The sequence below is a fragment of the Lipotes vexillifer genome, unplaced genomic scaffold, assembly GCF_000442215.2.
Source record: "Lipotes vexillifer unplaced genomic scaffold, Lipotes_vexillifer_v1.1 scaffold408, whole genome shotgun sequence".
Lineage (NCBI taxonomy): Eukaryota > Metazoa > Chordata > Mammalia > Artiodactyla > Lipotidae > Lipotes > Lipotes vexillifer.
The window spans coordinates 2,417,938-2,432,210 of record NW_006787469.1 but is presented as its reverse complement, the minus strand read 5'-3'; the positions used below and the strand labels follow the sequence as shown (position 1 = coordinate 2,432,210).

Here is a 14,273-nt window from a genome sequence, read left to right as displayed (position 1 = left end):
TCCCTACAGAGAACTTTTCTTGCATGCCCTTTAAAACTATTCCCAAAAGAAGCAGGAAAGGAGAAGAAAGATCATACTCGGAGAAACCAGAGTCTCTTCCCACTTGGAGCTGAGAAAGTGCCCAGTGACTGTCAACCCAGTGAAGAGAAAACTTTTCTGTTTCTTTAGGCAGTAATGTTCACAAGGCAAAGAATTTAGGTCAGTGTGGTTCACTTGGGTCACCTAGACTCTTGAACTCTGCATGCTTAACAAGTTCCCCCAGGTGATCTGGGGAGTTTAGAAAACTCCAGATCAAGACTCCAGTGGTCTTAGTACCTCAGTCTTACTGCCTCGCATAATCCCTAAGCTCTGCCCTACCAGTAGCATCGAGGCAGTACCACTCAGGACAGTGTGTTCCTGTGGGGGATGCCTGTGTTCTCTGCCCACAGCTTGGCCCTAGAGCTCATTTGGAAACAGACGGAGGTATAGGGGAGAGGGATGCCTGTCTGAGCCTCCACAGTGAGGTGGCCAGATGATGTATTTAACAGGCTGTCCCTGGGCCTGTCCAGAGTCCCCTGTGGGTCTTACTACTTGTTTCCAGGGGGAGAGGGCAGGGAGCTGGTGGGCTTTGTTTCAGATGTTGGCCTCTAGAGCAAAGGCCAGGCCTGGCTTGCGGTGCCTTGTAAAGAGGTGAGCCTATGGCCTCACCAGCCAAAGCCTGGACAGCTCACCCTGCTTTGGCCTGTGTTCACTGGGCATTAGAGTAGCGGTGGACCACAGTATTCTCTCCTTACATCCTCCCCTCACCACTTGGAGACAGTTCCTGGGATTTAAGCTGATTGTACAAAGTTACATCATGAGTAATGATGTAACCACTTAAAAATTAATTTAGACTATCTTAACTTACAATAGTAGGGGGAAGGTTGCTGGGAACTCTCAGACAAGACTCTTTCTCCCACTGTGTCTTGGGGGTTTATGAGCCCCCATAAAGAATATTCTTCTGAATCAGATGCTAGTTAATGGAAGAAAGAGGCAGTTAGGAATCAGATGAAAACCCTATCCAGGGACAACCTTGAAAAGAAAGCCAGATATGAGTTCTGGTTTCCACATGGTGTCCTGGTAGCAGTTTCTAACGTTACCTGCCCGTGGGCTTTCCTTCCTGGAGTCGTGCGGGTTGGGCTAACCCTTCCCTAGAGCCAAGGAGCAGCCTGACTTCTTGGTCAGAGTGAACATACACAGAGGGCCTTGCCAGGGTTTATCCAGACAGCAGGGCGGAGGGAGGGGAGGCTGGCACCAGGTAACCCAGCCTCTTTGATTTTGATGTTTGGGATAAAGCAGGAGTTGCAATGACTGTTTTCTGAACCATGCCTCAGCTGACCAGAGGCAGCAGCAGGCAAAACCAATTCTGTGAGCTTGCAAGCAGGGTCCACAGCATCCGCCTGTTGACCTTGCTAGAGGGAACTTGGAATAGGTGCTATAAGAGTGTTCCTCTACTGCAAATAAATGTAAGATTCCTCTCAGTGTCCTCATTTAACCGGGCTGCCTTTTCCACTCCCCTGCGCCCCCCATCCCGACCCCTAGTTCAGTATGGCGGCTCCGGTCTGGGCTACCTGGAACACGTACTGGTGATGGAGGAGATATCCCGAGTCTCTGGAGCAGTGGGTCTCAGTTACGGTGCCCACTCCAACCTCTGCCTCAACCAAATTGTTCGTAATGGAAATGAGGCCCAGAAGGAGAAGTACCTCCCCAAGGTGAGGAAATGGGGATGGAGAAACATGCTGATCGCATGGTGCAACCACCAGCCATGAGGCTTCTCCCCCATTGGGGAGGGCTGGTCAGCCTTGCTTTCTGTAGCGTGCTGCTGCCCTGAAACTGATAGGGGTAGGAAGGGGTCAGGGATTTGTTTTAAAATACTTCAGTCAGGGCTTCCCTGGTGGCGCAGTGGTTAAGAATCCGCCTGCCAATGCAGGGGACACGGGTTAGAGCCCTGGTCCGAGAAGCTCCCACGTGCCGTGGAGCAACTAAGCCCGTGCGCCACAACTACTGAGCCTGCGCTCTAGAGCCCATGAGCCACAACTACTGAGCCTGCGCTCTAGAGCCCATGAGCCACAGCTACTGAAGCCCACGTGCCTAGAGCCCGTGCTCCACAGCAATGAGAAGCCCGCGCACTGCAACGCAGAGTAGCCCCCGTTCTCCGCAACTAGAAAAATCCCACGCAGCAGCGAAGTCCCAACTCAGCCAAAAATAAATTAAGAAAATAAAAAACTAAAATATGACACTAAAAACAAATAAAATACTTCAATCAAAAAAATTAAAAATAGGAACTTCCCTGGTGGTCCAGTGGTTAAGACTCCGTGCTTCCAATGCAGGGGGCGTGGGTTCAATTCCTGGTCGGGGACTCTCAAGCCGCATGGCACAGCCAAAAAATAAATTAAAAGTAGGGCCAGAACACCTGAGTCAGTCACTGGACAACATTTACTGAGCATTTTAAGAAATGAAAGCCTAGGACTAGCTTCCCTTGCAAAAGGAATGGGAATAGAAGAGAAAGCTTCAGGCTTGTGGGTATGGGGCTTCTCTTCTAGGACTTTACCTATGCCCGGATCTGAGAGAAGTTGGAAGGGGTGTCATGTGACCAGGCAAGACATGGTATCAGTGAGCCACTGTAGGGTATTTCTGAAGTCATAACAAGGACCTTTGGGGTTTTCCTTGCAGCTGATCAGCGGTGAATACGTTGGAGCCCTGGCCATGAGTGAGACAAATGCCGGCTCCGATGTTGTCTCCATGAAGCTGAAAGCAGAAAAGAAAGGTGAGGATCCCCTTGATTTGAGAGCTGGAGTGCGCAGAGGGACAGACCTTCGAGGTGAGGGAGCAGTGATTGGAGGTGGCCTCTGCTGGGTTTCTAGAAGCACTTGCCAGCTGGACAGCTTTTTGGTCAACAGGAGGTCTGGAGAACTGACTGGTTGAGACAGGCCCATACAGCTTATGCAAGTAGCCAACTTCCTGTCCTTAGGAGATCACTATGTCCTGAATGGCAACAAATTCTGGATCACCAATGGCCCTGATGCTGATGTCCTTATTGTCTATGCCAAGACAGACCTGGCTGCTGTGCCAGCTTCTCGGGGCATCACAGCCTTCATTGTGGAGAAGGTGAGTGTAGGGGAGTGTATGGCGGGAGGCTTTTATCTCCTGAACGTGGCACCAGAGATGACCTCCTTCAAGTGATTGCGAAGACCATCAGGGTTGTGTGGTCTGCCAAGGCTCCCTCCTGTCCTGGGATGGGGCTGAGGCAGGAATGGAGACTGAAAGGAGGGTGGCCAAAAAGTGGAATTCAGGGAGGAGGGGTCAAGTCTGAGGACGGTGGAGCCATCCACAGAGCCGGGCTGTCCAGAGGTCCAGGAAGATGAGGACTGAAGGGAGGCCACCAGCTTTGACAATCAGGGTGTCACTGGTGGACTTGGAGAGAGCAGCTGCGGGAGCCAAGGTATGAGTGAGGATGCAGGTGGAGACCGGAGACTGCACCTTCCAAGTCTCGTCAGTAAAAGCACAAGGGAGACAGCAGGAGTTAGAATGAAAAGTTGGGAGTTTCAGTTTGCTTTTAGGAATGGGAGAGAACTGAGCAAATTTTCTGGTAAAGAGAAATGAAAGTAGGAGAGGGAGAAAGTGAGATGCATGAGAGAGAGTGAGCAAAGCACAATGGTGAGTTGAGGGAGAAGAGGCACGGGCGGGGGACGGTGATGGCGGAGGAACCATCTGCCTAATGGTCATGAAGTAGGAGGCCAGGGCCCCTGGGAGGGCGGGGGGACCATGGGGGCAGGGGAGTTGGTAGAGAGTTTCGTGAATGAGTGTTTTAAAGATTTGCAGTACCCTCCATAGGGAGAGGGAGAGAGTGTTTCGTAATGGGACTGGAGGACAAGAAAAGTGAGTAGCCCAAAGGGCGTGGCTGAGATGGGAACTCTCCAGGTTGAGTCACGCTGCCCTCGTCTCCTAGAGGAGAGGGAAGCAACACCTGGCAGTGCTCTGATGGGCATACGCCAACGCGTTTTGCATCTGATTAGTCCAGGTCAGAGCACACAGGTGGTTGAGTTGAACCCCGGGTAGGACTCCATTAGGTACAGGTGGCAGAGGAACAAGGGGGCAAAGGAATTGAGTGGGCTGGGGAGTGTCTTAGAAGTGATTTTCCTGGTGGCACAGTGGTTGAGAATCCATCCGCCTGCTGACGCAGGGGACATGGGTTCGAGTCCTGGTCCGGGAAGATCCCACATGCCGCGGAGCAACTAAGCCCGTGTGCCACAGCTACTGAGCCTGCACTCTAGAGCCCGCGAGCCACAACTACTGAGCCCGTATGCTGCCACTACTGAAGCCCACGCGCCTAGAGCCCATGCTCTGCAACAAGAGAAGCCACAGCAATGAGAAGCCCACGCACCGCAACGAAGAGTAGCCCCCCTCGCCGCAACTAGAGAAAGCCTGTGCGCAGCAACAAAGACCCAACACAGCCAATAAAAATAAATAAAATTTTTTAAAAATCTTAAAAAAAAAAAAAAAGAAGTGATTTCCCCCAAGGAAGGGAACCAAAGCCAGGAAGGGTCAGAAGGGCACCAGGGATCTGGCATTTCACTGGGAAAGAACCGATCTCGCGAGAACTGGGGAGAATGCAGCCAGCAGCAGGGGAGGCTGGGGTGGAGTGTTAGGGGCAGCGCCTCCAGAAATGGGGTGATCGCATACAGAGTGGGGGCCTGGTGAGTAGATGCTGGTGTATCAGGCAAATACAGGGACTTGATGGAAAGATGGTTACTTCCTAGGGGTTTCCCTTTTCTTGGCCCCCTTGGGGACTGCTCTGTAATCGGGGCCACCTTTTATTCCCATAAAGGGTATGCCAGGCTTCAGCACCTCCAAGAAGCTGGACAAGCTGGGGATGAGGGGCTCTAACACCTGTGAGCTAATCTTTGAGGACTGCGAGGTTCCTGGTGAGTCTCTGAGAATGAGGGAGCCCCTGTCCTGACCCCATCACACGCTGAGAAAGCCCATCTCTGGCTTGGAGAGCCTCACCATTGTTAGCTCACCAATGGTATGTGGCCAGACAGTGGGCCTGCCACTGTGCCCTTGCCCACTGGCCCATAGGTGTTGGTCTCAGTCTGGACAGCTGTCCTTCCCGGCCAGAGCTCCTGCAGCGGTATGCCCAACTGTGGCTTCAGGGAAGGGTGGTGTTCCCTATGTAGAGCACACACTGTGCCTGGGGCTGGTATTCCAGTATCTGGAGTAGAAAGGTACAATCTGCCCTTACCCACTCACGTCCTTCAGACTTCCTTGTATGTACATTTGCCTGTACAGCCTGTGTGAGGTGTTCATTAACAATGCTAAAAAAACATCTAAATAAACTGATGGAAGCTGGACTCCGTGAAGGGAAGGCAGTTCAGTTTATAGGTATTTCTCCCCTGAAGTGTAAGTGAAAGTGTGCCACATCATGAGAGAACCAGCACGCCTGTCATGCACTGATGAGACGGAGGGCACAGATTTGATCACCAGTTAGGATGGTTCTGTGTCTCACTCAGCCATAAACCATCCCTCTGCCCCACGATCCACCACCTGAGAAAAGTGTGCTTTAGTTATAAGGAGCATCTAGGGAGGGATGATCAGTGCAGAGCCTTCTTTGTCGGCAAGGAAAAAACTCCACTAGCATTAAAGACAGGTCAGTGGTGTCAACTCTTTGCACTCAGCTTCCTGCCCACACCTCCCCAGGCCATCCAGTGTCCTTGCTTCCGGGGTGAGGAGGTGTTCAGCAGTTTCTGTCACCAGCACCGAATGGCCCGTCTCCTGGACAGGCTCTTCCATGGACCACCCAGGGGAGGGTGGAGGGTAGTATTAACCAGAGCAGACTCAACCTGGGGGAAAGAGTAATTCTCTGGTTCCTTTATGGGCACAAGTGTGTTAAAAATTGGGAGAGGTTGGATGACTTCTGAACCAAACTAGCTTTTCTTCTTTCCCATCCAAGAAGAGAAGGGGAGGTTCTAAGGATTGGGCCTGTGTGTCTGGTCTTGGGGATGGTGTGTGTGTTGGGGGCAGGGTGAGGGGAGCATGTCCCCACTAGCAAACTCCACTTCTGACTGGAAGTGGTAAACTCCATCCTTTTCCTCACCTGGAGCCCTAGTTGAAGGTCAGGTAACATATTTTAATGCCTTGTGAGAGAGCCACGTTACTAAACCCAGCAACTTTTCCAAAAGCGAGGAGGCTGTGGACAGCCCCCTTGCCCCTGACCAGCACTTTTCCCCGCAGCTGCCAACATCCTGGGCCATCGAAGTAAGGGCGTCTATGTGCTGATGAGTGGCCTGGACCTGGAGCGGCTGGTGCTGGCCGGTGGGCCGCTCGGGTGAGTGTGAGGCTCTGGGGGGGGAGCTGGGCTCTTGTAGCCTCCTCGGCAGGTGGTGCCACAGCCCTCCCCTTGGGGCCGATGGGAGCCTGTACCTTACCTCCTGGAGACAAAAAATTACGTTTCCTCTCACGTTTACTTTCTTTGCACTGAAGGCAAGTATCATTGGGTGACAGACAAAAGGCCTGAGGATTCACCCTGCTTAGTTACTCAGATGTGAAGCAAGATGCCTGAGCTCTAACCATCTACGAAGGGTCCCGCCACTCCGCCTGGTCTCAGGGGAAGGGGCACTGACTGCCGGGCAGTCAATGTGGTGACTGAGCAGGGCTGACAAGGGTCCTCACGCTCCTTTTCTCCTCCCTGGGACGCCAGCTCCTTGTCTTGCTGGGCTGCCCCCCAGGCCTTTCCACACTAGCATTTGCCCCCCAACCAGCAATGGGGTAACAGCGAGGCCCCTCGCCAGTGTTCTCTCCTTCCCGCAGGATCATGCAGGCCATCCTTGACCACGCTATTCCCTACCTACACGTGAGGGAAGCCTTTGGCCAGAAGATCGGCCACTTCCAGGTGAGTGGAATGGTTTTGTTAAGATGTACTCTTTCGTTGGGTTCAGGTTTTCTTTAACAAATGAACAAATAGGGCACTTGCTGTGGGCATTTACTATCCTTCGTCAAAAAAATGAGTTTGAGGGAATGCCCTGGCGGTCCAGTCGTTGGGACTCCGTGCTTCCACTGCAGGGGGCCCAGGCTCGATCCCTGGTTGGGGAACTAAGATCCCGCAAGCCTCAAGCCTCGTGGCATGGCCAAAATAACAAAAAAAATGCGTGAATGCTTGGGGCGCAGGCTTCCTCAGCATGCTACCTGGCTTTGAAAGCTGTCAGGCAGTTCATCTCATGTCACCTCCCTTCCTGTTTGAGATGAATGAATGAGGCATTGTAGGGTTGGAGGGTGAAGGGAGCAGATTGTGGGGAGGGAGTAGCCTTTTGAGTCACACTTTCTGGGCTGCAAGACGGTCGGTAATGAGGGTCGTGTGAGTGGAGGGCCAGGTCCACAATGCAGCAGCAGCTCTCTGGCCTTAACTCCAGACCTGCTACCATGTCTGTCATCCTAAGCAAGTCCCACCACCTCCTCTCTGTGCCCCGGGTCCCCATTCCCGGCTGTCAGGTTGCTACTGCTGACCTACTTTTGGTAACTAGGGAATGATTCTGAGAGGAGTGTGTCTCCAGCACACTGACCTGTGGGCTCCCTTTGTGTGCAGTTGATGCAGGGGAAGATGGCAGACATGTACACCCGCCTCATGGCCTGTCGGCAGTACGTCTACAATGTCGCCAAGGCCTGTGATGAGGGCTACTGCACTGCCAAGGTAAGGGCTGGGCCCAGAGGAGAGCGTGCCGGGGCAGGGGTGGTTGCTGGGCCCCCTCCCCTCCGTGTGGCCCTGGCGGGGGCCCTGCTGACACAGAACCTCCTCCCACAGGACTGCGCTGGGGTGATTCTTTACTCAGCCGAGTGCGCCACTCAAGTAGCCCTGGACGGCATCCAGTGTTTGGGTGAGCGGCCCCCACTCCTCACCCTGTGCTTCAGCTGAGCTGCACCTTTAGGCTCCTCCTGCCCCAGTTACTGGGAGGACATGGAAAAGCAAAGAAGAAAACTGCCAGAGGCCACAAGTTGCTACTGTCTCCAGTAGTGCCCCCCTCTCACCCTCCCAGCCTGGTCCTATGGACACTGGGGAATGGGGAAGAGGAGACGCCTCAGAGGTGGAACAGCCTCACTTCAATGCTGCATAGTGGTTAAGAGCACAGGCTTGAGCCAGACGGCCTAGGTTCGAATCGTGGCTCTACCACTGACCAGCTTTGTGACTTGTGCAAATTACTTCACCCCTCTGGGCCTGGCACCCAGTAAGTGCTATGCAGTAGTTTCTTGTCCCCCTTCTCCATGTTTGCCAGTGGTTCTCCCCTACCTTTGCCTGGCATCCTCAGCACTCTGAGTGGACTTCCGGCCTCCTGTCCACCCTCCCCACAATTAGGTAATCCCCACCCCATCCCTCTCACCACTTTTTTTTTTAAATTTATTTTTGGCTGTGTTGGGTCTTCGTGGCTGTGCGCTGGCTTTCTCTAGTTGTGGTGAGCGGGGGCTACTCTTCGTTGCAGTGCGCATGCTTCTCGTTGCGGTGGCTTCTCTTGTTGCGGAACACGGGCTCTAGGCACGTGGGCTTCACTAGTTGCAGCACATGGGCTCAGTAGTTGTGGCTTGCGGGCTCTAGAGCGCAGGCTCAGTAGTTGTGGCGCACGGGCTTAGCTGCTCCGTGGCATGTGGATCCTCCCAGACCAGGGCTCGAACCCGTGTCCCCTGCATTGGCAGGCGGACTCTCAACCACTGCACCACCAGGGAAACCTCTCATCACCTTTTGCTGCTTCTCTTCAATCAGTATCTTCTCCTAGCCCATTTCTATGTATTTGATCTTCTGTTTGCTTTCCTTGCTTTGCCCACTGCCCATCACTTTTCCTGTTGTCCTTTCTTCTGTGCCCAAACCATGGCTGCAGGTGGCAATGGCTACATCAATGACTTCCCCATGGGCCGCTTTCTGAGAGATGCCAAGCTGTATGAGATCGGGGCTGGGACCAGTGAGGTGAGGCGGCTAATCATCGGCAGAGCCTTCAACGCAGAATTCCATTAACTCCAAGACCCTTCATCCCCTTTCCCAGCACCTAGAGGCCTTTCTCTGGAAGGAGAGACGCGGCAGCTCTTCTCCAGGCAGGCCCTGCCCACCGGCCCAGGGAAAGTGTGCAGTGGCTTACCATGGACTCCTCAGGAAGCATGCTGGCTTTTCTGGGGCTCAGTGGGAGGGCTTTGGTGACTCTGCGCCCTTGCTCTCTAACTTCAAGCCTGTTGCCCCACCCCCGCTCCCAGGGTGGGCACCTTTTTTCCTGGTAAACCTCTGCCAGGGAACCCTCTGCTCAAGTACACAAGAAGCATTGCCCCTCTCCTTAATTTGAACTTGGTAGCGTCTTTTCTTTCTGGGGAAAAATACCCCCCAAACCTAGCCTCTGTTTCTGCCAATTTCTAGAGGCATCAGCTCTCAGCAGCTTGTGAGTGGACACCCCCTCTGCAGCAGCCCCTCCATCCCTCATTCTTTAAGCTGAAATCCTACCACTGGGGTAGAGGTCTGGGAATAGGCATCTCAGAACACCTGTGCCACCCAGAGTCTGCAGTGGGGCAGAGGTCAGCGTGCTCGTGAAGGACGGGGCTCAATGCCTCCAGCACAACGCTGCCACCGCCACCGTCCAGTCCTGGCCATGTGACAGCCCACAGCTGACTGGGCAGCAGGCCTGGGTTGGCTGGCTCAACTCCAGCCAAGGTTGCCTGCATACATTTCTCTGGACACCCTATGGCTAATTTTGTTACAACTGCACAGTGACTGCTGCCATTTTGTATTAAACGTTTTGTGAAGCAAACCCATCTGCTTCTAAACTGGTGTTTTTGGGGAGAAGCAGTCTACTTGCTACTGCCTTCCGTCTGGCTCCAGCCCTATGTCCTTGGAGAGTGGCTGGTCCGGGTCCTGCTTCTGGCCCTTCAGCCTGCTCATTGGTGATAGGGGACACAGGGGTGGAATCAGCCCTTAGGATAGAGGAGTTCTCAACCTCCCTTTTCCAGATCTCCCAGGGATTTTTTAAAGAAAGGAGGGAGCAGTAAGAGTCTTGGAGCTAGAAGGAAGCTCGTAAGTTTCTGGAAACCATCCCCATGTGTTTTGAAAGATCAAGACAATTTGATTTTCCCAAGGTCAGAACTGGAGCTAGAATCCAGATCATCAGAAATAGGGGTTCTGAGAATGCCAGCCTGGGGCCCTACTACATGGCCATCTGGATGGAGCACAGTGAGAGTGGGACAGTTTTGGGTTGTCCCACCCCATCTAGTTCCCTAAAAGAGAACTGGTTTTCTTGGCCCTCAGCCCAGCGACGCCTGTTCTGACTTTTGGTCCTGGCCTATAGCCAAGGGCTGTTCCCAGCCTGATGCTTGTGACAGGTGGAGCTAGCTCCTTACCAGCCCCAGCCCAGTCCTATCCTGAGGGGCTTGTGGCCCTGTCCCTTCACTTCCCCACCCTGCTCCCTACTATGTTGGAGATGAATGTGGCTAAAATGGTGGTCTTGCTGGTTACAAAGTGTAGCTGGAACGAACAGCCCGAAGACGTTCAGAATGAGATGTTTCATCCAGTCAGTGTGGGTAACGGAGCTCTGCCACCAACTTGGGGAGGATGATTATTCTCCCAATGCTATATGTGAAATAGAAATGTTATAAAATAAAGCCAAAAAAGTGTAGCCTGAGTCATGAATGATGGGAGAGCAGGGGGCACTGGTTCTTGGAATTTGGGGTTGTTTATGTGCATTGTACAACTCTGCAGTACCAGCTGCCAGCACCACTCCTTCCTGGGGCTGCCTCATTCCACTCCAATTTTAGGCAGGTCACTATCGGCCCAGCTCACCTGTTGACTACCATGCCATTCTTTGTTTTACTACTGCTTGCCCCGTCGGTTGGCAACAGAAGCTAAGAGAATGGTTTTCCAAGTGTGGTCTGGGCACACCCTTTATCAGAATTTAGCAACCTGTAAAAATCCCAGATTCCTGGATGGGCCTCAGACCTAATCACATCCCCAGGGGTAATTATAAGGCACAGGCAACCTTTTAGAACAGCTGATCTGGGGCCTAGAGGACACGCCTCCAGAGGCCTGAGTCCTAATTCTAAACCCATATAACCTGGTAATGACAATCTCTCACCTATATAGACCTCTCAAGTCTCATACTGACATATTAGCTCCTTTATCCCGACAACCCGGTGCAGGAGAAAAGGTTGCGCAGGTCCTGCTTCCTGAAGACCGGTGAGTTGCCCACGGTACCCGAAAAAACGCTAGGTGAACCGGCCACGCCCAGACGTGGAACCAGCGCTGGCGTCAGCTAGGCGTTGGGGCTGAGAAAGGGCGCCTCTTTTTTATTTGGGGGCAGACGCCCAGTCCACGCCCCTCCCGGCTAACCCAGGACCGTTAGCCGCGACCCCCAGCCTAGGGCAAGTCCAGTGTCCAGGGTCCTCCCTCTGTCCCCCTCCCGCGAAGCGCCGCTCCCGCGGCGGAGCCCGGCGCGGGCTCGGGCGCGGTTCCGTGGGCCCTGCGTGGAGCTCGCCTGACCCCTGCCGGCCGGCCGTCGCAGAGGCAGGGTGCTCTGGACTGGAGGCTCGCAGTCTCGTATTTCAGGATGCACAGGGCTCAGCGACGTTTTCTTCTGCCAAATGAGGACATTAACGGGGGGAAAAGCCGGCTACTCTCCATCTGTATCGTTTCATACAAGAAAGGCCACTTTTAGCAATTTATAAAAGTAGAAAGGACAGAAATTCAGAACAAAGGCTAGGGTTTTTTTTGCTGGTGGGGGTGTGTGTTTGTTTTATGTGCATGGGTTTTAAACTAGGATAGTTTAAAGGCTTATTTAAAATCAACAACAACAACAAAATAAAAACTGTAAACCCTCCCCTACGCCCAGTTCCAGGATGAAACTCCTTTTGAATCTTTAAGAGATTTCATTTGGTAATTCACTTCATGCCTTTAAGTGATATGCCAACTTATTGATTTAACTGCAGATGGATCTTTCAAGTGCGCACATTTAATTTATAAGAAGCCCACTACATGCCTCATTTCCACAGGCCAGCATCTGGGGGCCCTGGAATCAGAGAGTTCAGAGCCCCATCCACATTCCTGGCTGTTGCTGCCTTTGCCCACACTCCTCATACCCAGAACCCAGAGCCACACTAGTTCCAGCGCCCTGTGGGACACACCTGGTCACTCGGCAGGGAGCTGTTTGTGAAGCTGGCCTCTCCTACACCCACCCACGCACCCACTCTCAGACACAGCTAGCCTGTCAAAATAGTTCTTGGATCCACAGCAACCTGGCAACTTGCCTGCCTCCTTCCAATCCACACAACTCAACCCTTCCGCTATACTGAGCCAGAGTGAACTATCAAGCCCCTAAATACTTCGGTGGCTCCCAACACCTATAAGATCTAAGGTTTTGCAAGGCAAATATGACCCTGATCTGTGTTGGCCTTCCCCTCCAGCTGCTCTGCTCCGCATCCCTGCTGAGTGCTTGTGTTCTGGTTGCAAACAGTCCTTGTGACATTGTTTCTTACCCTGCGCCTTTGCCCCAGCTGATCCCTTTGTGGAGGATGTCTTAGCCCTTCACCTTGTTCTTGCTTCCTCATCCCTAAAGCCTCAGTTCAGGGGCTGCTTCCTTCAGGAAGACCTCCCTTCTCCAACTTTTCCCACTCATCTGTCCCCATCTCACCCATCCTGAGTGGGGCCCCTTCTTGCTTCTCCCTGGGCATATCTGCATCAGTGGGCTTTCCCCGCTGTCGTTTTTATCTCATCTGTGTCTGTTTCCCGTGCACCAGGCTAAGAACATAAGGGTCAGGATTGTGACTGAACTGCCTTTATATGCTCACCATCCAGCACAGTTTCTGGCACATAATAGGTGTTCAACAAATGTTTATTGAAAGTACAGATGGGAGGTCATGTGATATTTAGCTCACATTTTCCAGGTACCATAGTTATTTGTATACGTGATTACCTCTGTATACAGTACAGATCTTTGAGGTCAAAGACCATTTCTCACTTATCTGAACACTCCCAACAGCACCCAGTGCTCACAGTAAGTGCTCAGTGCCTAAGTTCATGCTGAATGAGTGAAACAACAGGTGGGCCAGAGCCCTGGCCTAATCCTCAGAGTTGGCAGAGACAGCAGAGCCAGCCGGCCTCGCCTGGCCCTGCTTCCCCCAGGCCTTCCCACTCTGGAGTAGCGGGGCCCAGCTGCAGAGGGGAGGCCCTCACCTCCCAGAGTCCTCTGGCCCCCCTCAGAAACAGAAAGGAACTGTGATGAGGGACCCTGGCCCCCTCTCTGCCAGCTGAGGACAAGTGCAGGGATTGGATACAAAAAGAGGGCAGAGCCGGGGCACACACCATCCTTTTTTTTCTTGTATAAAACGTAGAGTATATTTAGAAAAGTATATAACATGCATGTATGCAGTGTGAAAAACAAAAAAACAAACTCCTGGGTACCCAGCACCCAGGCCAACAAAGAGAACATTCCAAGTACCTTAGAAGCCTGTGTGCCCCTCACTGGCACGTTCCCGCCAGAGGAACCATGACCCTGAATTTAGTGATAATCCTCTCCCCGCATTTCTTTATGGTTTCCTACCTCTGTGTGTTTCCCTAAACAATATTATTTCGATCACCTGTTTAAGCTTTGTGCAATGGTACTCATACTAAATATATTCTTCTGTGTCTTGCTTCTCTGGCTCATCTTTGTATAGTTTTTAAAGATTCATTCACGTTAATTAGTGGAGCTTTAATTTGGTTACTTTTTTTCTTGTATAGTATTCCATTCTGTGAAAATACTACAATTTAATTATCCATTTTTGTGTTGATGGACATTTGGGTTGGTTCCAGTTTGGGGCTACTCTAAAACATTCCATATGTGTCTCCCAGTTTATGTGTGCAAGTCTCCAGGTACACTCCCAGGAATGGGATTTCTGTGTTGTAGGGTATACATGATCAAGTTTACTAGGTAATTCCAAACTGTTTTCCAAAGTTGTTGCGTGGCCTATATTTTTTAGAATGATGCCACCAGAAGTGACCCAGGGCAGAGGTGGCACGCCAGCCCCAGGGCCAGCCCCATGAGCTTCTTTTCAGCAAGGGGGAAAAATCAGACAATAAAAGAGTGTGCATTGGGGCTTCCCTGGTGGCGCAGTGGTTGAGAGTCCGCCTGCCGTTGCAGGGGGCACGGGTTCGTGCCCCGGTCCGGGAAGATCCCATATGCTGCGGGGCGGCTGGGCCCGTGAGCCATGGCCACTGAGCCTGCGCGTCCGGAGCCTCTGCTCCGCAACGGGAGAGGCCACAACAG

The 14,273-nt window shown here is 52.5% G+C and overlaps 1 protein-coding gene across 1 annotated transcript in view; it reads left to right on the top strand.

Annotated features, from left to right (window-relative positions):
* The window catches only part of IVD (isovaleryl-CoA dehydrogenase), a 13,209-nt gene extending 2,704 nt beyond the window's left edge, over nt 1-10,505 (top strand). The window contains exons 4-12 of the mRNA XM_007460179.1: nt 1,561-1,730; nt 2,692-2,785; nt 2,990-3,126; nt 4,847-4,943; nt 6,250-6,343; nt 6,826-6,907; nt 7,598-7,702; nt 7,814-7,886; nt 8,880-10,505. Coding sequence (XP_007460241.1) covers nt 1,561-1,730; nt 2,692-2,785; nt 2,990-3,126; nt 4,847-4,943; nt 6,250-6,343; nt 6,826-6,907; nt 7,598-7,702; nt 7,814-7,886; nt 8,880-9,013 — 986 coding nt within the window. The 3' untranslated portion in view covers nt 9,014-10,505. The remainder of the gene's footprint in view (nt 1-1,560; nt 1,731-2,691; nt 2,786-2,989; nt 3,127-4,846; nt 4,944-6,249; nt 6,344-6,825; nt 6,908-7,597; nt 7,703-7,813; nt 7,887-8,879) is intronic.
* Nucleotides 10,506-14,273: the final 3,768 nt, after the last annotated feature.